The sequence below is a fragment of the Cyrtonyx montezumae genome, unplaced genomic scaffold (assembly GCF_038088225.1).
Source record: "Cyrtonyx montezumae isolate F1298 unplaced genomic scaffold, pur_monq_1.0 scaffold_5, whole genome shotgun sequence".
Classification (NCBI taxonomy): Eukaryota; Metazoa; Chordata; class Aves; order Galliformes; family Odontophoridae; genus Cyrtonyx; species Cyrtonyx montezumae.
Genome location: NW_027072056.1, coordinates 2,383,267 through 2,397,491, shown reverse-complemented (window position 1 = coordinate 2,397,491; position 14,225 = coordinate 2,383,267). Strand labels below are relative to the sequence as shown.

General features: G+C 43.4%; 1 protein-coding gene across 1 annotated transcript in view; it reads left to right on the top strand.

Moving 5' to 3' along the window:
* Nucleotides 1-2,177: 2,177 nt before the first annotated feature.
* The window catches only part of MYO7B (myosin VIIB), a 41,784-nt gene continuing 29,736 nt past the window's right edge, over nucleotides 2,178-14,225 (top strand). Inside the window, exons 1-14 of the mRNA XM_065748135.1 lie at nucleotides 2,178-2,221; nucleotides 3,285-3,398; nucleotides 4,612-4,764; nucleotides 5,567-5,751; nucleotides 6,311-6,432; nucleotides 6,916-7,058; nucleotides 7,151-7,264; nucleotides 7,726-7,879; nucleotides 8,784-8,860; nucleotides 9,191-9,310; nucleotides 9,530-9,672; nucleotides 11,130-11,340; nucleotides 12,549-12,684; nucleotides 12,815-12,975. Coding sequence (XP_065604207.1) covers nucleotides 2,204-2,221; nucleotides 3,285-3,398; nucleotides 4,612-4,764; nucleotides 5,567-5,751; nucleotides 6,311-6,432; nucleotides 6,916-7,058; nucleotides 7,151-7,264; nucleotides 7,726-7,879; nucleotides 8,784-8,860; nucleotides 9,191-9,310; nucleotides 9,530-9,672; nucleotides 11,130-11,340; nucleotides 12,549-12,684; nucleotides 12,815-12,975 — 1,851 coding nt within the window. The 5' untranslated portion in view covers nucleotides 2,178-2,203. The remainder of the gene's footprint in view (nucleotides 2,222-3,284; nucleotides 3,399-4,611; nucleotides 4,765-5,566; nucleotides 5,752-6,310; nucleotides 6,433-6,915; nucleotides 7,059-7,150; nucleotides 7,265-7,725; nucleotides 7,880-8,783; nucleotides 8,861-9,190; nucleotides 9,311-9,529; nucleotides 9,673-11,129; nucleotides 11,341-12,548; nucleotides 12,685-12,814; nucleotides 12,976-14,225) is intronic.

Here is a 14,225-nt window from a genome sequence, read left to right as displayed (position 1 = left end):
TCCTTGTCCTGTAGTGTCCACTTGCCTTGTGAAATGCTTTACAGGAGGTTTGCCATCGAAGAGGAACGTACAGAAGGGATGCATATATTCAGTGTCTTCATTGGGCATCATCCAAGCAGGAAGTTGTATGATTTGCTTCAGATATACACTAAGGAAATGACAGTGATAGTAGACCAAAAGAGTAGAACTGGAATGAATTTTTAGCCCAAGGTTGGCATTTTGTGGAACATTTTGCTTATTGCAAGAATTTCATTAGGACCTTTGAGTTGAACCTTGGGTGTGTGTTAGAGGAAGAGATCCTTTATAGAGATGGAGGGAGCAGAGGGGTCACACAGCTGTTGGAAGGCTGTGTTATGGGGCTGTGGAGACCTGGGTGCACAGCAGCCACCCAATCACAGATTATTCTACAGCCTTATGTGCAGGAAAGATTCTTGGTAGTAGGAAGAGATACCAGGGAAAAAGAAATTTTATCTTTTGGTTTGGAGATGGACCTACCTCACTTCACAGTGAGCTGGAGCCAACAAGAGCATGCAAAAGAAGAAAGGGTAAATAGAATCAAATCATTATTAGGTAGATGCTGCCGTTCTGTGGCTGTACCCCTGCTGTTCCTCAGATGCACAGGTTTCAGAGGAGGGGCTCCACTCTGTGACTCACTGCTTAGCACAGGATCAGCAGACATGACCTCACCCAGCCTACGTTTAATAGAGCCATACCTGTATGCTTAGGGTGCGTGCTCTGCTACAGAGGAGTGCTCCCCAGTCTGTCACATAGAATCACAGAATGAGAATCTCCAAGGTCATCCAGTCCAACCACCCACCTGTCACCAACACTTCCCACTAAACCATGTCCCTTAGCACATCTAATCATTTCTTGAGCACCTCCAGGGACGGTGACTCCACCACCTCCGTGGGCAGCCCATTCCAGTGCATGATTGTTCTTTTATAGAATACACTTTTCCTAATATACTGGAGTTTGAGGGAATATGCCATCCTCAATTTATTGCAAGGAGTAAGGTACTGGGGTTTTATTCAGTATTTCAGCAGGTACTGGGGTTTTATTCAGTATTGTCTGCACAGTGGAAGTGTGAAAGACAGTTTACTGTTATCAACCACTACAATAACATGGTCAACGTTTATGTTTTAATTCATTCCTCAGTGTCCTTTATGTGAGCTGTTGAGGTCTGCTCATGAGTGGTGAGAGCTAACTCCGGTTTTTAAACGTGATCTGCTTTTTAGAGTTTAGTCTCAGTTGAAACCTTTCACACTCTGCAAACGTTAAAAGTGAACTTTGTGAACTTTGCCGTCAATTTCCCCCACATAATAAAAGGCCTTCGTGCTGGAACAAGAATGGAGCCAGCAAACCATGGTCCTGGAGCCTCTCCCCAAATCCAGCTGCTGTAGCCTATGGAAGAGGAAGCAGCTTCTAAAGGTTTTGGTTCCCTGGTTGTTCTAAGGAACACAGCCTAACAGTATCACTCCTTAAGCAAAATGGGTGTAGACTTCTGGCCACTGGACATTTCACTGTTCTTTTTGATAGTGAACTCCTAATTTTATTGTGGTTCTCCCTGGTTCCTCATTTTGCTGCTCATGCCATCATGGCAACCACTGTCAGTCCATCAAAGGACCGTTAATTGTAGATGTTATTTTCTAAGTGCTGGAATGTTCAAGCCAGGATTCTCTTAGGGACTGAAGAAACTTAGGAGAGCATGAATTAAATGTGTCACTGGGCCAAGGGCTTGTAGGAACTGAACTGCTGGGTCAACATACCAAACAAAAGTAACTCTATAGTGCAGTGAATCACACTGCATTGTGAGGTCTTTTGATTTGTGACCTAAACTTGAAGTCCAGGCAATAAACATGTGTAATGCTTGGCATGGGGACTGTGCACAATCCTTTGGGGTTGCAAGCATCTCTGGGCTGATGTAGTAGAGCTCAGAGCAGACCACCACACCAAATCTGAAGATTTTTCCTTTTTTTCCTTTGAGTAGATGTTTTCACAGTTTCTAGAGTTGGTGTAGTTTATTATGATCTATTTCATTTTACTGCAGTAAATAAACAGCATGACTTCAAGGCATTTTGTTGTTACTCTTTACACAAAAGTATCTTCACTCCACTGCCTGTTCTAATGAAAGCCTGAGTCCTTTTCTGACCTAATATTATGTTCTTCTTGATACTGCAGGTTGCATACAGTGATCTGAAACATAATGGTCACTTTCAGAAAGGTAAGTCCAATTCTTTCCTATGATTTACTGATTATCCAGATTTACTGAAGAGGAGAAAAAGACCTTACCATCCTTATTCATTTCAAAAAGAAAAGCAGAAATAGCCCAGTATCAAAAAAGTATAAGGTATCAGTCCGGACTGAAAATAAAAAGGCACCATGCCCTGTTGGTCTGGCCTGGCTGTGCTGGTGACCTCTGTCACAAGGTGTGGCACTGAAAGTGCAGATTACTTCTGTAGTTTTATTCAGTGCAAATCAGAGCACTGTAATGTTCTCTGTAACCTTACGTGACATTTGTAGATGTTTACGCTGCAGTTATTTGGTTTTAAGTGGTGGTCCATAAACTATTTTAAGAGGAAAAAGAAATAACTTTTCAGTAAAAAACTTGAAACTTTGACAGTAATGCTGTGGTGAGAAAAAATAAATAAATGAAAAGTTTGTTATATACAACAAACTCAACTGGAACACCAGCTTCTCAATAGGTGCAAGCCAATTCATACCCACTGAAGATCCAGCCTACAGCTTTGTTTCATTTTTCATTACTTCTGGGGTCTGGGGAACACTAGAAGTTCAGGCAACTTCAGGATGGTGCTCATTCCTAGGAAAAGTCAACCATAGCTCACACCTTTCCTCCAGGTGCAGGCACCCAGTCTGTTCATCCATTTTTTTACCTGCTATGTCTTTGTTTTCAAGTATCTTATCTGAAAGAATACCATAGCTAACGTGAGGATGCCAAGGCACCTTGTCAGCATTCACTGTGCACTCCACAGCCTCTTGGAGGTAGTAGAGCTGTGCAACCACTGTCCTTATGAAAAGTGTTAAGTCATTTCCTCATGTAAGGGCCTGATGACTTGGCCAAAGTCATGTTCCGTGGTAGATGTGCACCTGAGGTCCCAGTGCTATAACCATTCAACTGTACTGCCTGCAAGCAGTAAGAACTTGCTCAGTTAAACAGTGCAGTAGAAATCAAAGCAATAAAAAATGAAGACCAATAAATGTATGCATGTGAACTACATGGCACCTAGTATGCCACTTCACTTGACACTGGATTTTCTTCTCCCCAGGGTGACCATGTGTGGCTGGAAGCTCAGCCAAACAGTGAATTTAATGTCCCTATTGGGGCTGTTGTGAAGGACTCTGACTCAGGACGGATCCTGCTGGAGGATGATGAAGGCAAGGTGGGCTACCCTATAACTTTATGTAAACGATGAACATAAAAATCAAAAGTAGAAAGTAGAGAAGAAGGGCCATATTGGGTCATACCAAAGCTCTATCTGACTTTGATAATGGGTAGTAGAATATACTGAAAGAAGTAATATAAAAATAAGGCCAGAATAGGGTGATACTTCCCTAATATCCAGAGATCCCAAGAGTATAAAGATGTAGAGCTTCATTGAGGTAGCAGTTATAAGCAGGAGCTAAGGGCAGGAAATGGACAAGCTCCAACCACAAAATTTAGTGAAATAATGATCCCACTAAAGGCAGTTGCACTGCAGTTTTATCCCTACCTCAAGCATGTTCTGGCAGCACTGTGAACACAGGTGATGTTAGGCTTCCCACATCTCACATGTCCCTGAACCTTTAGGTGGGGATCAGGAGAGCAAAACCATTCCCGTTGTAAGGGCAAGCAAGTCCAAGACCACCTGATAAGATTGGACATGTACAAGTCTGTGGGGCTGGACAACATGCATCCCACACCCTCTGCTCTGCCCTCATTAGTCTCTACCTGTAGTACTGCATCCAGGCGTGGGGCCTCCAGCACAAGAAAGACATGGAGCTGTCCAGAAGTGGGCCACAAAGGTGCTCAGAGGGCTGGAGCACCTCTCCTATGAAGACAGGCTGAGAGAGCTGGGGGTGTTCAGCCTGGAGAAGAGAAGGCTCCAGGGAGACCTCACTGCAGCCTTCCAGCACTTGAAAGGAGCTTATAATCAGAAGGAATGGTTCTAACTAAAGGAGCGGGGATTTATTCTAGATGTTAGGGGGAAACTTTTTACCCAGAGGTTGGTGAGGCTACAGCACAGACTGCCCAGAGAAGCTGCGGAAGCTCTGTCCCTGGAGGTGTCCAAGGCCAGGCTGGGTGGGGTCCTGGGTAGCCTGAGCTGATGGAGGGCAAACCTATCTATGGCCAGGGTTGGAAGCAGATGATCTTTAAGGTCTGTTCCTACCCAAGCCATTCTGTGTTGTCTGGAACCCCCCTGATTGGCTTTGTCTAAGGTTTTAAATCATCTGGTTCCGTGGAGCAGCACTCCTCTTGATTTCTGTAGTTCTGTTTTTTTAGAGTGTGCTGCATTTAATGTGAACTCGAGCTCATTCTGGTCTAACATGGCACTCTTCTATGTTTGCTTCTAAGTAAAAGCATAACTCATTAAAGTGCTGCCTATCCTTTTTCAGGAGCACTGGATCACGGCTCGGAACATGCACATGGTTCGCCCAATGGACCCATCCACTGCCCAAGGGGTGGAAGACATGATCCGCCTTGGGGATCTCCACGAAGCAGGCATGGTGCACAACCTTCTCATCCGCCACCAGCAGCACAAAATCTATGTGAGTGCCAACATTACTGGACACGGTACTTTTAGGAATGAGCCCTCATGCACCTTTAGAAAGGTGACTTGAGTAGCCTGCTAACTTCCTTTCATGCATAGGGCCCTCCAGTTCCTTTACTGACTGAGAATGCCAAGGAAACATAACATGTTTTTTTCACAATTTGTCTGTGAAAAAGAGATTTAATGAGTCTCAGAAATTTCAGAGATATGCAAATGTAGTGACCCTGCTCACTTGCTCCTAGAGTGATCATTTCCAGCAGCAACTGGCAGTTAGCTAAATCCAGCCCATGTTACAGCTCAGTGCTGGGTGCATGTGCTGCTGCTGCCTGCAGCTGTGACACTGGATCAACCTAACCAGTATGCAGTGACATGATTTGTACTGTGCTCCATCCAAGTCAATGTTTATTTGATTTTGATGAAAAAAAGCAGATATAGATCTGCATGTTTAGGACATTTGGTTTCACTTCTTGTCCATTACAGATTTAATCTGTGAGTTTGAACAATTTGACATTTTCAGGTTTCTCATTCCTTAGTTCCTACTATGCAACGTGATAATAACATTCAAACTTTTTCACATTTCATCTCCCATGTTATATACACTATGTATAGGAGAGGAGCTGTCTCTTACAACACAAACGTGGTGATGTTCAGTGTAATGAAGTAGTGATTTTGACATACACTATGGTTACAACTACCAAGAAATGCATATAGAATCATTATGTTAGATTCTAGCAGTCTGCAGTTGTGTCATGTACTTCTTGAACAATGCATTGGAATTTCCAATCATAACTGTTTTCCAGACTTACACAGGATCTATCTTGGTAGCAGTGAATCCATACCAGCTGCTGCCCCTCTACACAGTTGATCTTATCAGGCTGTACTGCAACAAGAGGATTGGAGAACTGCCACCTCATGTCTTCGCCATTGCAGACAACTGTTACTTCAATATGAAGAGGAATAAGAGAGATCAGTGCTGTGTGATCAGGTGATTGTAGGCAGGATGCATGGCAGACACCAAGACTGGTGTATTTTTGGGGACATCTGTGGACACAGGAAACCTTTCAAATGGAAAGGCATTGATTAAGAGTAGAGGTAACAGCAAGGAAATGTTCTCTTCCCTGCTACTACTTTATTTTTTTTTTGGCCTGGGCTACAAAAACTGGAACTGGAATCACCGAGTCTCATTACAGTGTGTAGATGGTATATCAACTGAGTTGCCTCAGCTAAGACTAACACTGAAAATCTGATAATGTGTTAAAGAAAAGCAGGCAGTGATTTAATTTTTTACTGGTATGGAATGTGTTCCATGGATTTGCTCATTTTTAATCAAAGGGAGAATTTAGTTCTCATCCTTAGGCTAAAATACACCATACATTTTTGCAGATAAGATGTTGAAAAGCTAAAATTCTATAGCCATCAATGAAAGACAACCTGATCTTCACAGCATAAAGTAGGATTTCACTTTGTTCTGCCATTTGCCTCCCTAGCAAAAAAAAAAAAAAAAGAAGAAAGCAAACCCTTAATGATCTCATTTCTTATTGCAGTGGAGAATCTGGAGCTGGGAAAACTGAAAGCACTAAGCTAATACTACAGTTTTTGGCAGCTGTCAGTGGCCAGCATTCCTGGATAGAGCAGCAAATCCTAGAGGCCAACCCCATTTTGGAAGGTGGGTTATTAAGCAAAAAGACCTGATTTACCACCCTTATCACAAGATTTTTGTCTCAGGGTAAAAATTCAGGAACAGACCCTTGAACCATTGCATTTGTATAGCATAGCTAAAAACCCTGAAGCATTGGTGAAGCAGGGTAGAAGTTCTCTAGACTTTTTGCTGGCTCTCCATGAGGTCCACAGCAGGATGCAGGAGGAGGTGCCATTGCCACAGTAACTTGGAACTGCAGGGAGTGTAAGAGTCACAAGGGACATTGAGCATATTCAGATCACCTGAATATGTCTTCTAGGGCCCAGCTATGTGGATGCACAATGTGCATGCCTGTCAGAAGGAAGCCAGTTCAGATATTCCTTAGTGCAGGTCAACATTTGGTACACAACATATCAAAATACCAGGAGAAAAACGGAAGCACATCAAAAAAAGACTCAATGTTCATTAACTACAGTAATCAAGATCCTATCTCTGTCTTTTTCACAACAGCTTTTGGAAATGCCAAGACAATTCGAAATGACAATTCAAGCCGCTTTGGTAAATACATTGATATCTACTTCAACCACAATGGTGTGATAGAAGGAGCCCGGATAGAACAGTTTCTTCTGGAAAAGTCCCGAGTTTGCCGGCAGGTGAGGGCACTTGCAGATGTCCATTTTGCCCACTCCTGTGCTCCAAACCTCCAAACCAACAAGGCTATATTGGCCTATTTCTTTCTTTCTAGGCTCCAGAGGAGAGGAACTATCACATCTTTTACTGCATGCTGATGGGGATGAATCTGGAGCAGAAAAAGATGCTGAATTTGGGCACTGCCTCGGAGTACACTTATCTCACTATGGTAACTATCTCCACTATTCCTGTCATTTGTTTCCTCCAGCAACCAAGTACCATCACTAGAAGCTGCAGATGGGTAGATACCAAGTACCAGCAGTCCTTTCCTTAGAGTACACAGTAACACAAGTGCTGTGAGTCTCAGTTTCAGAGGCTTACTGTAATACCCACCTGTCCACCGCAGAGGCAGCATGTAGCACTTGAAAGCTTTCTGTCCAACTCAGCCTTAAGAAACATAAAGTGCATCATAAAGCCTGGGAAATACTGTCCACTTTCACAAGCTCTTAGATTTTAGATGAATGCAAGGGATCTCCTGCCAGGGAGAAAGCTTATCAGGTGTGTTTACCTTAAGGGATAACGAGTAAGCAGAAACAGTGCCAAGAACCCTTGTCCTTAAGTCTGATATTGATATGGTCTGAAGAGAAACCAGGAAAGATTCTGTTTACCTGTGAGTGTGGTGTCTTGCAGGGCAACTGCACGTCCTGTGACAGCCGGAATGACGCAAAGGAGTATGCCCACATCCGCTCAGCAATGAAGATCCTCATGTTCTCAGACTCTGAGCACTGGGACATCAGCAAACTGCTGGCTGCTATCCTGCACCTGGGGAATGTGGAATTTGAAGGTAAACTCATCATTGTCTCTGCTTGGTCTCTCCTCAGACCTTATGTTAAAGGCCTGAAGGTGCTTCTGCTTCCAGCTGTGAGGTTTAGGTTGTGCTTCTCTGCCCAGTATCAATGGTTAGGTGAACAAGGCTGGAGGGGCAGGCAGATAATCACTATTACACACTGGGTAATGTTTTGAAAAACACCCATCTTATTATGTTGTCACACTCAGGTTTCCTTGGTTGTAAATAGACCCTTATCACACAAACTGAAACACCAGGAAATATAATACAATGCTGCATTTGCTGATGGTAGTGTTACATGTAAGTCATAGGACAGAGAAGCAACTGAGTCATGCTTTTTATCAGCGGAGATGGTAGCTGTCATTCTCCTGGATGGGTACTGTGAACATTCACCTGTGTAAATGCAGCACTGATATGGCAGAGACAGTCTGATAACACCCATCAGGAGGACAGCAGGGGCTCTCATGTCTTAGAAAAGGACTCCTCTCCACTACAGTGATACCAGGTGGGTTTTCTGGGGGTAATGCTGGCTGCTAAAATGAGGCATTTATTTAGGAAACCATTTTTGTTTACATTTCCCACAAGCTACATACAAGGAAATGATTTCAGAAAAATCTTCTGAAGTCAGATAAAATTTCTCCAGATCCCCATAGCTTTAGTTTAAAACTAATAACCCTGTCAGATTTCTAGTGTGATGTTCTGGAGTTGTGAGGACCTACACGTGCCAGGATCTCTAGGTGAAATTAGAACCCTCCTTAGTAAAATCTTCAAACCCAGGAGCTCCATCAGGCAAATTACTGCTTTGCCACATTCATGGAGATACAGGCTTAAGGAAATATGGCTGCACATCTCCCTGCCATAACAGAAATTCACCACGAGAATGACTGTTTTCTCATTCCAGCGGCTGTGTACGACAACTTGGACTGCTCTGATGTGATGGATTCACCACACTTTTCAATTGCAACCAAACTGCTTGAGGTAATAAACTCTCATCTTTTCTTACTCGTTCCTTTCTTCACCCATGCTCCCTGAGCACACTGACAGAGCATGTCTCTGTGGAGCATTTACATATGGAAGCACATAGAAGGGGCATTTCCTGTTCTTTCTGCTGATACTCAAGTGAGATACTCAAGATACTATGCTGTTGCAGATATCTTTCTGAGCTAGGAGAACCCTTGGGTAGCAGAATGCTGTCATGAGTGATGCTGGACAAGCAGTTTGTTACAGCCCTCTTCCTGAGACAGACCTTCTTTGCTGAATGTCTTTTTTCTACCTGGAATGACCAAGTTGCCATGACTGTTCTTCCAGGTAGACTCCAGTGAACTTCAGAACAGCCTCACAAACCTCTCCATCATTGTCCGAGGAGAAAGCATGTCCAGGCCCCTGAATGTGGCCCAAGCTGCAGATGGGAGGGATGCCTTTGTGAAGGTACTGCTTCTTACATCTTCTCTGTTTAAAGACTGGGGATGCTTTCAGAGCTGCCTGTCTTACCAGTTACAGAGCCTTTTGTGATAAACTTGCACACAGAGGGCCTTGTTCCCTTTTGGTCTTCAGGCATGGTTTGACATTGCTGTTTCAACCCAATAAAAAGCAGAGAGACTTGTACAAAGGCTGTGATGATGAGCTCTCACTTTTATTTCTCCCCAGGGTATATATGGACGGATTTTCCTGTGGATAGTGAACAAGATCAACTCAGCCATTTTTAACCCAACTTCTCAGAAGCCTAAAAATACACGTCAGTCCATTGGGTTGTTGGATATTTTTGGGTTTGAAAACTTTAGCAACAACAGGTAGGAAGCTCTAGATTCATTTGCACTGAGGTGCTCAAAAGCAGTTGATGTAAACAGAAAAAATGAAAAAAAAAAAAAAAACCCAAGCAAATTTCCTTTCATTATTATCCTAATTCCCAGAGAAGCATTGAAATTTCCATCACCGAATTTCTCCAATGACAACCTAACACAAATACCCTTTTTAGTCTTGGTCACATTTCTGCCTTCTCCTTCAGCTTTCACTGTGGTGCAGCCATTGCACTTGTCTGTTCCAGAACCCCAGGAATTTGCTCAGGGGAGATGTCCATGAAGCTGCTGTGAGCAGGCAGCCATGAAGAGCATATAAATGTTCCTCTTGTTCCACAGCATTTTAACAATACCTCTTGGGATGCTTTTATACATAGCATAAAGGAAACTGTGTTTTGATTCCCATTTCAGCTATGCTTCCTTTTTGCTCAGACACTCTCTGGGGACTACTTATTTTCTCTGCTTTTAAGGACAGGTCAGCAAAACACCTGGTCTGTGTACCATTGCCTCACTGTTAACCACTTTTACTGGTGGTTTCAGTCCCAGAGCACCATTTATAAATGCCCTTCTCTGTAGTGGCAGCAGGTCTCTCAGTTTTATGGTACCGTGTGATAAGTGTTCCACAATCCATCACGTGTAGTCTGCAGTGTACAAACCTTTGAGACCAGAGTAGAGAAGCCTTCTCCATCATGGGGCACTTCAACACGTGAGCAGTGTAGAGGCTAGTATGCTACAGTCAGTGAAGTATGTAGTAAATGACTGTGGCAAACAATATAATTTCTGTCCTTCCATTTCCCTCCACCTTTGTCACCTCCTCCTTGATAAATCAATTTAAAAGTTCCACTTTTTTCATTCTTTCTAAACTCTGCATGGCAACCTTTTCCGATCTGTTTCAACAGATGCACCTTGCTTGCATTCATCAAGATAATATTCCTCACTGACTTTTAGAACATAATCTGTTCAGCCCATCCTACATTTTTAATGTTCTTTCCTATTACTTTATGCTATCCCCAAAGGCTGCAATCCACATGGGGCCTCACTGGTACACATTGTGCCACAGCAATTACCAGGTAATGAAACTCCTGTGCAGCATTAAGGACTAACTGATGAAAGAAGTGGTAATGCCAGTACAAGTAAAAACAGGTCATATACTGATCCAGACATGCTATTTTCATGGTCATATGTTCCCCTTTCTCCCTTGAAACAGATCTTGCCTTGCTTAACCAGCAACACTTAGTCAACAGTTGGCTCATTTCTGCTTATCTTTATGAGATCAGGAAATGCATCTCTTATGTTCCCAAGACAACACGCAGTGCTGATCATTAACATGGAATATAACAGTAGTTTATCTGGAAAAATATTTTATATGGACAATAAACAAATGCCACAGAGCAATGTAGCATTGCCCAAGGTCCAGAGATGACCATGGATTTCCATCTTGTCCCCTACAGCTTTGAACAGCTCTGCATTAACATTGCAAATGAACACCTTCAGCAGTTCTTCGTGCACCATGTCTTCAAGCTGGAGCAAGAGGAATACCTTGCAGAGCACATTACCTGGAGTAACATTGATTTCACTGACAACCGCCAGGCTCTGGAAGTCATTGCACTCAAACCCATGAACATCATCTCCCTCATTGATGAAGAGAGCAAGTTCCCAAAGGTAACTTTCTGGTTTCACTTCTAATAGTTGACTTTGAACACAGCACAGCAGTAACGCTTTACACACAGAAAAGTGCAGAGGACTGTTCCTCCTACCTCGCTGTTCTGAAACTCTTACAATTGTTCCAGATGGAGAAGGAAAGAGGCACAATCATTCTGACATGGCTTTTTAGGAAATGTATGGATTTGCATATCGTTTGAGTTTTGATTTGCTGTTGGTCTGAGCTGCACTTTCCTCTTTCTTCTCCTGATGACTGTCATAGCTGAGCACTGTAACAGTGAAAAAATGTTGTTCTACAAAGGGCAGGCATCTCCAACGGAACAGGGTTGAAGTAGCATCTGATCTTAAACATTGCTGCTACACATTTCCACGGTCTCCAGATCATGATGAGGGTAAGCAGGACTGTCAGTACAGGAATCGGTGGCAACACCAACTTATCCAGGAAAGCAAGCCCTGCCTCAGCTCACCTGTAGTCCTCAGGCAGCAATTTAAGCAAACAGAGAGCTTTTGCCTTTCTTTCCTGAGAAGAGGATGGTCCCAACTGTATGTCCTGTAATCAGGAAAAAAAAAGTCTCTTCTATGATTCCCAGGGTACGTGGCTTTTCAGATAGCACAGCACTACCCTAGCACTGGCAAGTGAGCAGAGCTACCTCACATGCATGATGAGGATGTGCTGGCACCACTTGCAGGGAAGCACCCAGCTGGCTGCTGGCCTGGAGAAGTCACAGTCCATGCTGGGTATCTGCTTTGGGCACCCTGCCTCTGGGGATTTCTGAGTCTTGTACCAGCTGGGCAGTGACAGAAGGCTCTGTGTGCCTACCTGGAAGAAGAAGTGTATATCCATTAGAGTGTGCCTGGATAGGATGACACAGGAAGGTTGGTGGTGGGTTCTGCTTGTGATTTCCAAAGATACAGGAAATTTTCAGCACGCTCAGTGATGTTGATCTTTTTATGGGGCCTTGTGTACAGCCCCAAAATACTAGGGCTTACACTATAATTACATTACTACATTCTCAACCTGGTGCTTGAAAAGAGGGTCTCTGTAAAAGGGAAAATTTTAGCTTCTTCCATAGTTATTTTACAAATTATAGGCAGAATTTAAGCCTTGGTTATCTTTAGGCACCTTATGTGTTTATTTGCTGGGCATAGTTTTGTGCTATAATGGAGAACCTACTTAATTGTCGTTTTCTGCATGTATTTGTTTCTAGGGCACAGATGCCACCATGCTTATCAAAATCAATTCCCTCCATGGAAAAAGTAGAGTCTATATCCCACCTAAGAGTGACCATGACACCAAGTTTGGCATTAACCACTTTGCTGGGGCTGTCTTTTATGAATCCAAAGGTAAGCCTTTCTTGACTGGATGTGGAAGGTGAAGAAAAGGGCATAATTTGCCATGGATACATTAGAGTTGCATTAGAGCCAGCAGACTGCAGAGATGACAAGCTGTTCTTTCTTTTTTTCCATCCTATAGATTTCTTAGAGAAAAACAGGGACACACTGAGTGCTAATGTAATGCAAGTGGTTCATTCCTCCAAAAACAAATTTCTGAGGCAGATTTTCCAGGTGGAAACAACCCCAACTAGTCTGGGACGTGGGACCATCCGGCATCTTGGAAGTGACCAGGCTTACAAGGTTGGCTTATTGACACTGTACTGCAGAAACAATGAATTTCTCTTTTATAAGGCTCTGGCTGTTCTTGACCTCCTTATTCTATTGTACTGTTTCTGCACATGCCTTCCCCTTTCATTTCTTCAAAGAATTCTGGAGGGATAGTTAGGAGAGCCCTGGCCTTTTCCTTCTTGCAGAGTGGCTAGCTAGCACAAAAAGCAAACAGCTGTGCTGTCACAGAAGGCCACTCCATCTCCTGCTCCCAGTGACACCCATAGACACAGTCTCACCAACCTGCACACTGCTGCAGTTTTAGCTCTCCCTCCAGGTCTAGAGGCTTTGTGACAAAGTTCCTGGTGGCTAATTATCACAGAAACCTGAGTGCCTGGCAGTGCTGGGAGCCCTGTCCTGTGCCCAGTGAGGTGCAGTGGTCTGGAAATGCTGTGGGCCAAAGTTCAGGCTCTGCTTTGCTGCAGTTTTCATGTATCTTAATTTCTGAGCACTCAGTATCAGTATTGTATGAAGGTACTTTTGCTTTTTGTGTTTATATCTCTCAGATTCTTTCTCTAGAGGGTGAACAGTTAACTTGTTGTCTTACCTGTTACCTCCCTATTCTCCAGGCATTTTTTTTTCTGATCCTGTTCTTTCTTTCTCAGTCTTTAGCCCAATGTGGCTTTTGGCTGTCCAGAACATCTGGCTACGGACAGGTAAACAACCTGTGGGAAAAGAAAGAAGTGGTACCTGCTAAAACATAGAGATGGCTTAGCATCTGTTAAACATTATGAGTAACTTAAGATTAAACATCAGCCTTATCTATGTTGGTCTGATGGGTTCTTCTCTTTAAATAAGATAGTGTAATTAGGTAAAAACAAAGTCTACCTAGGAGAACATTTAGGAAGTAGAGTAGCATGAAAAGAAAAGAGCTACTAAATGTGGGATACCATCCACAATATCTAGAGGTGCTCTGTGGGACTGGGAGGGCCTGGCTTCAGCCTTCTGAGACCATCCTGGTGCAGCAGAAAAGCCCCTCAGGTCTGGGAGTGCGAACTGCTTTTGACACTAATGCAGCTTAAACATCTATATGATGTTATTTTATCTACTTCGAACAGATGTTTGCTAGGCCTAAAATGCATCCGAGCTGCTATGAAGTATTCCCAGGGGCTGCTTTCCAACGCATGAGCGTTTGGTCGCAGGAGGGCAGCATTGCCATATAGCTTAGAGCAGAAGGTGAGGGCTGGGGTGTTGAGAAGGCCCCTTTAAATGTAAGAGCCAGC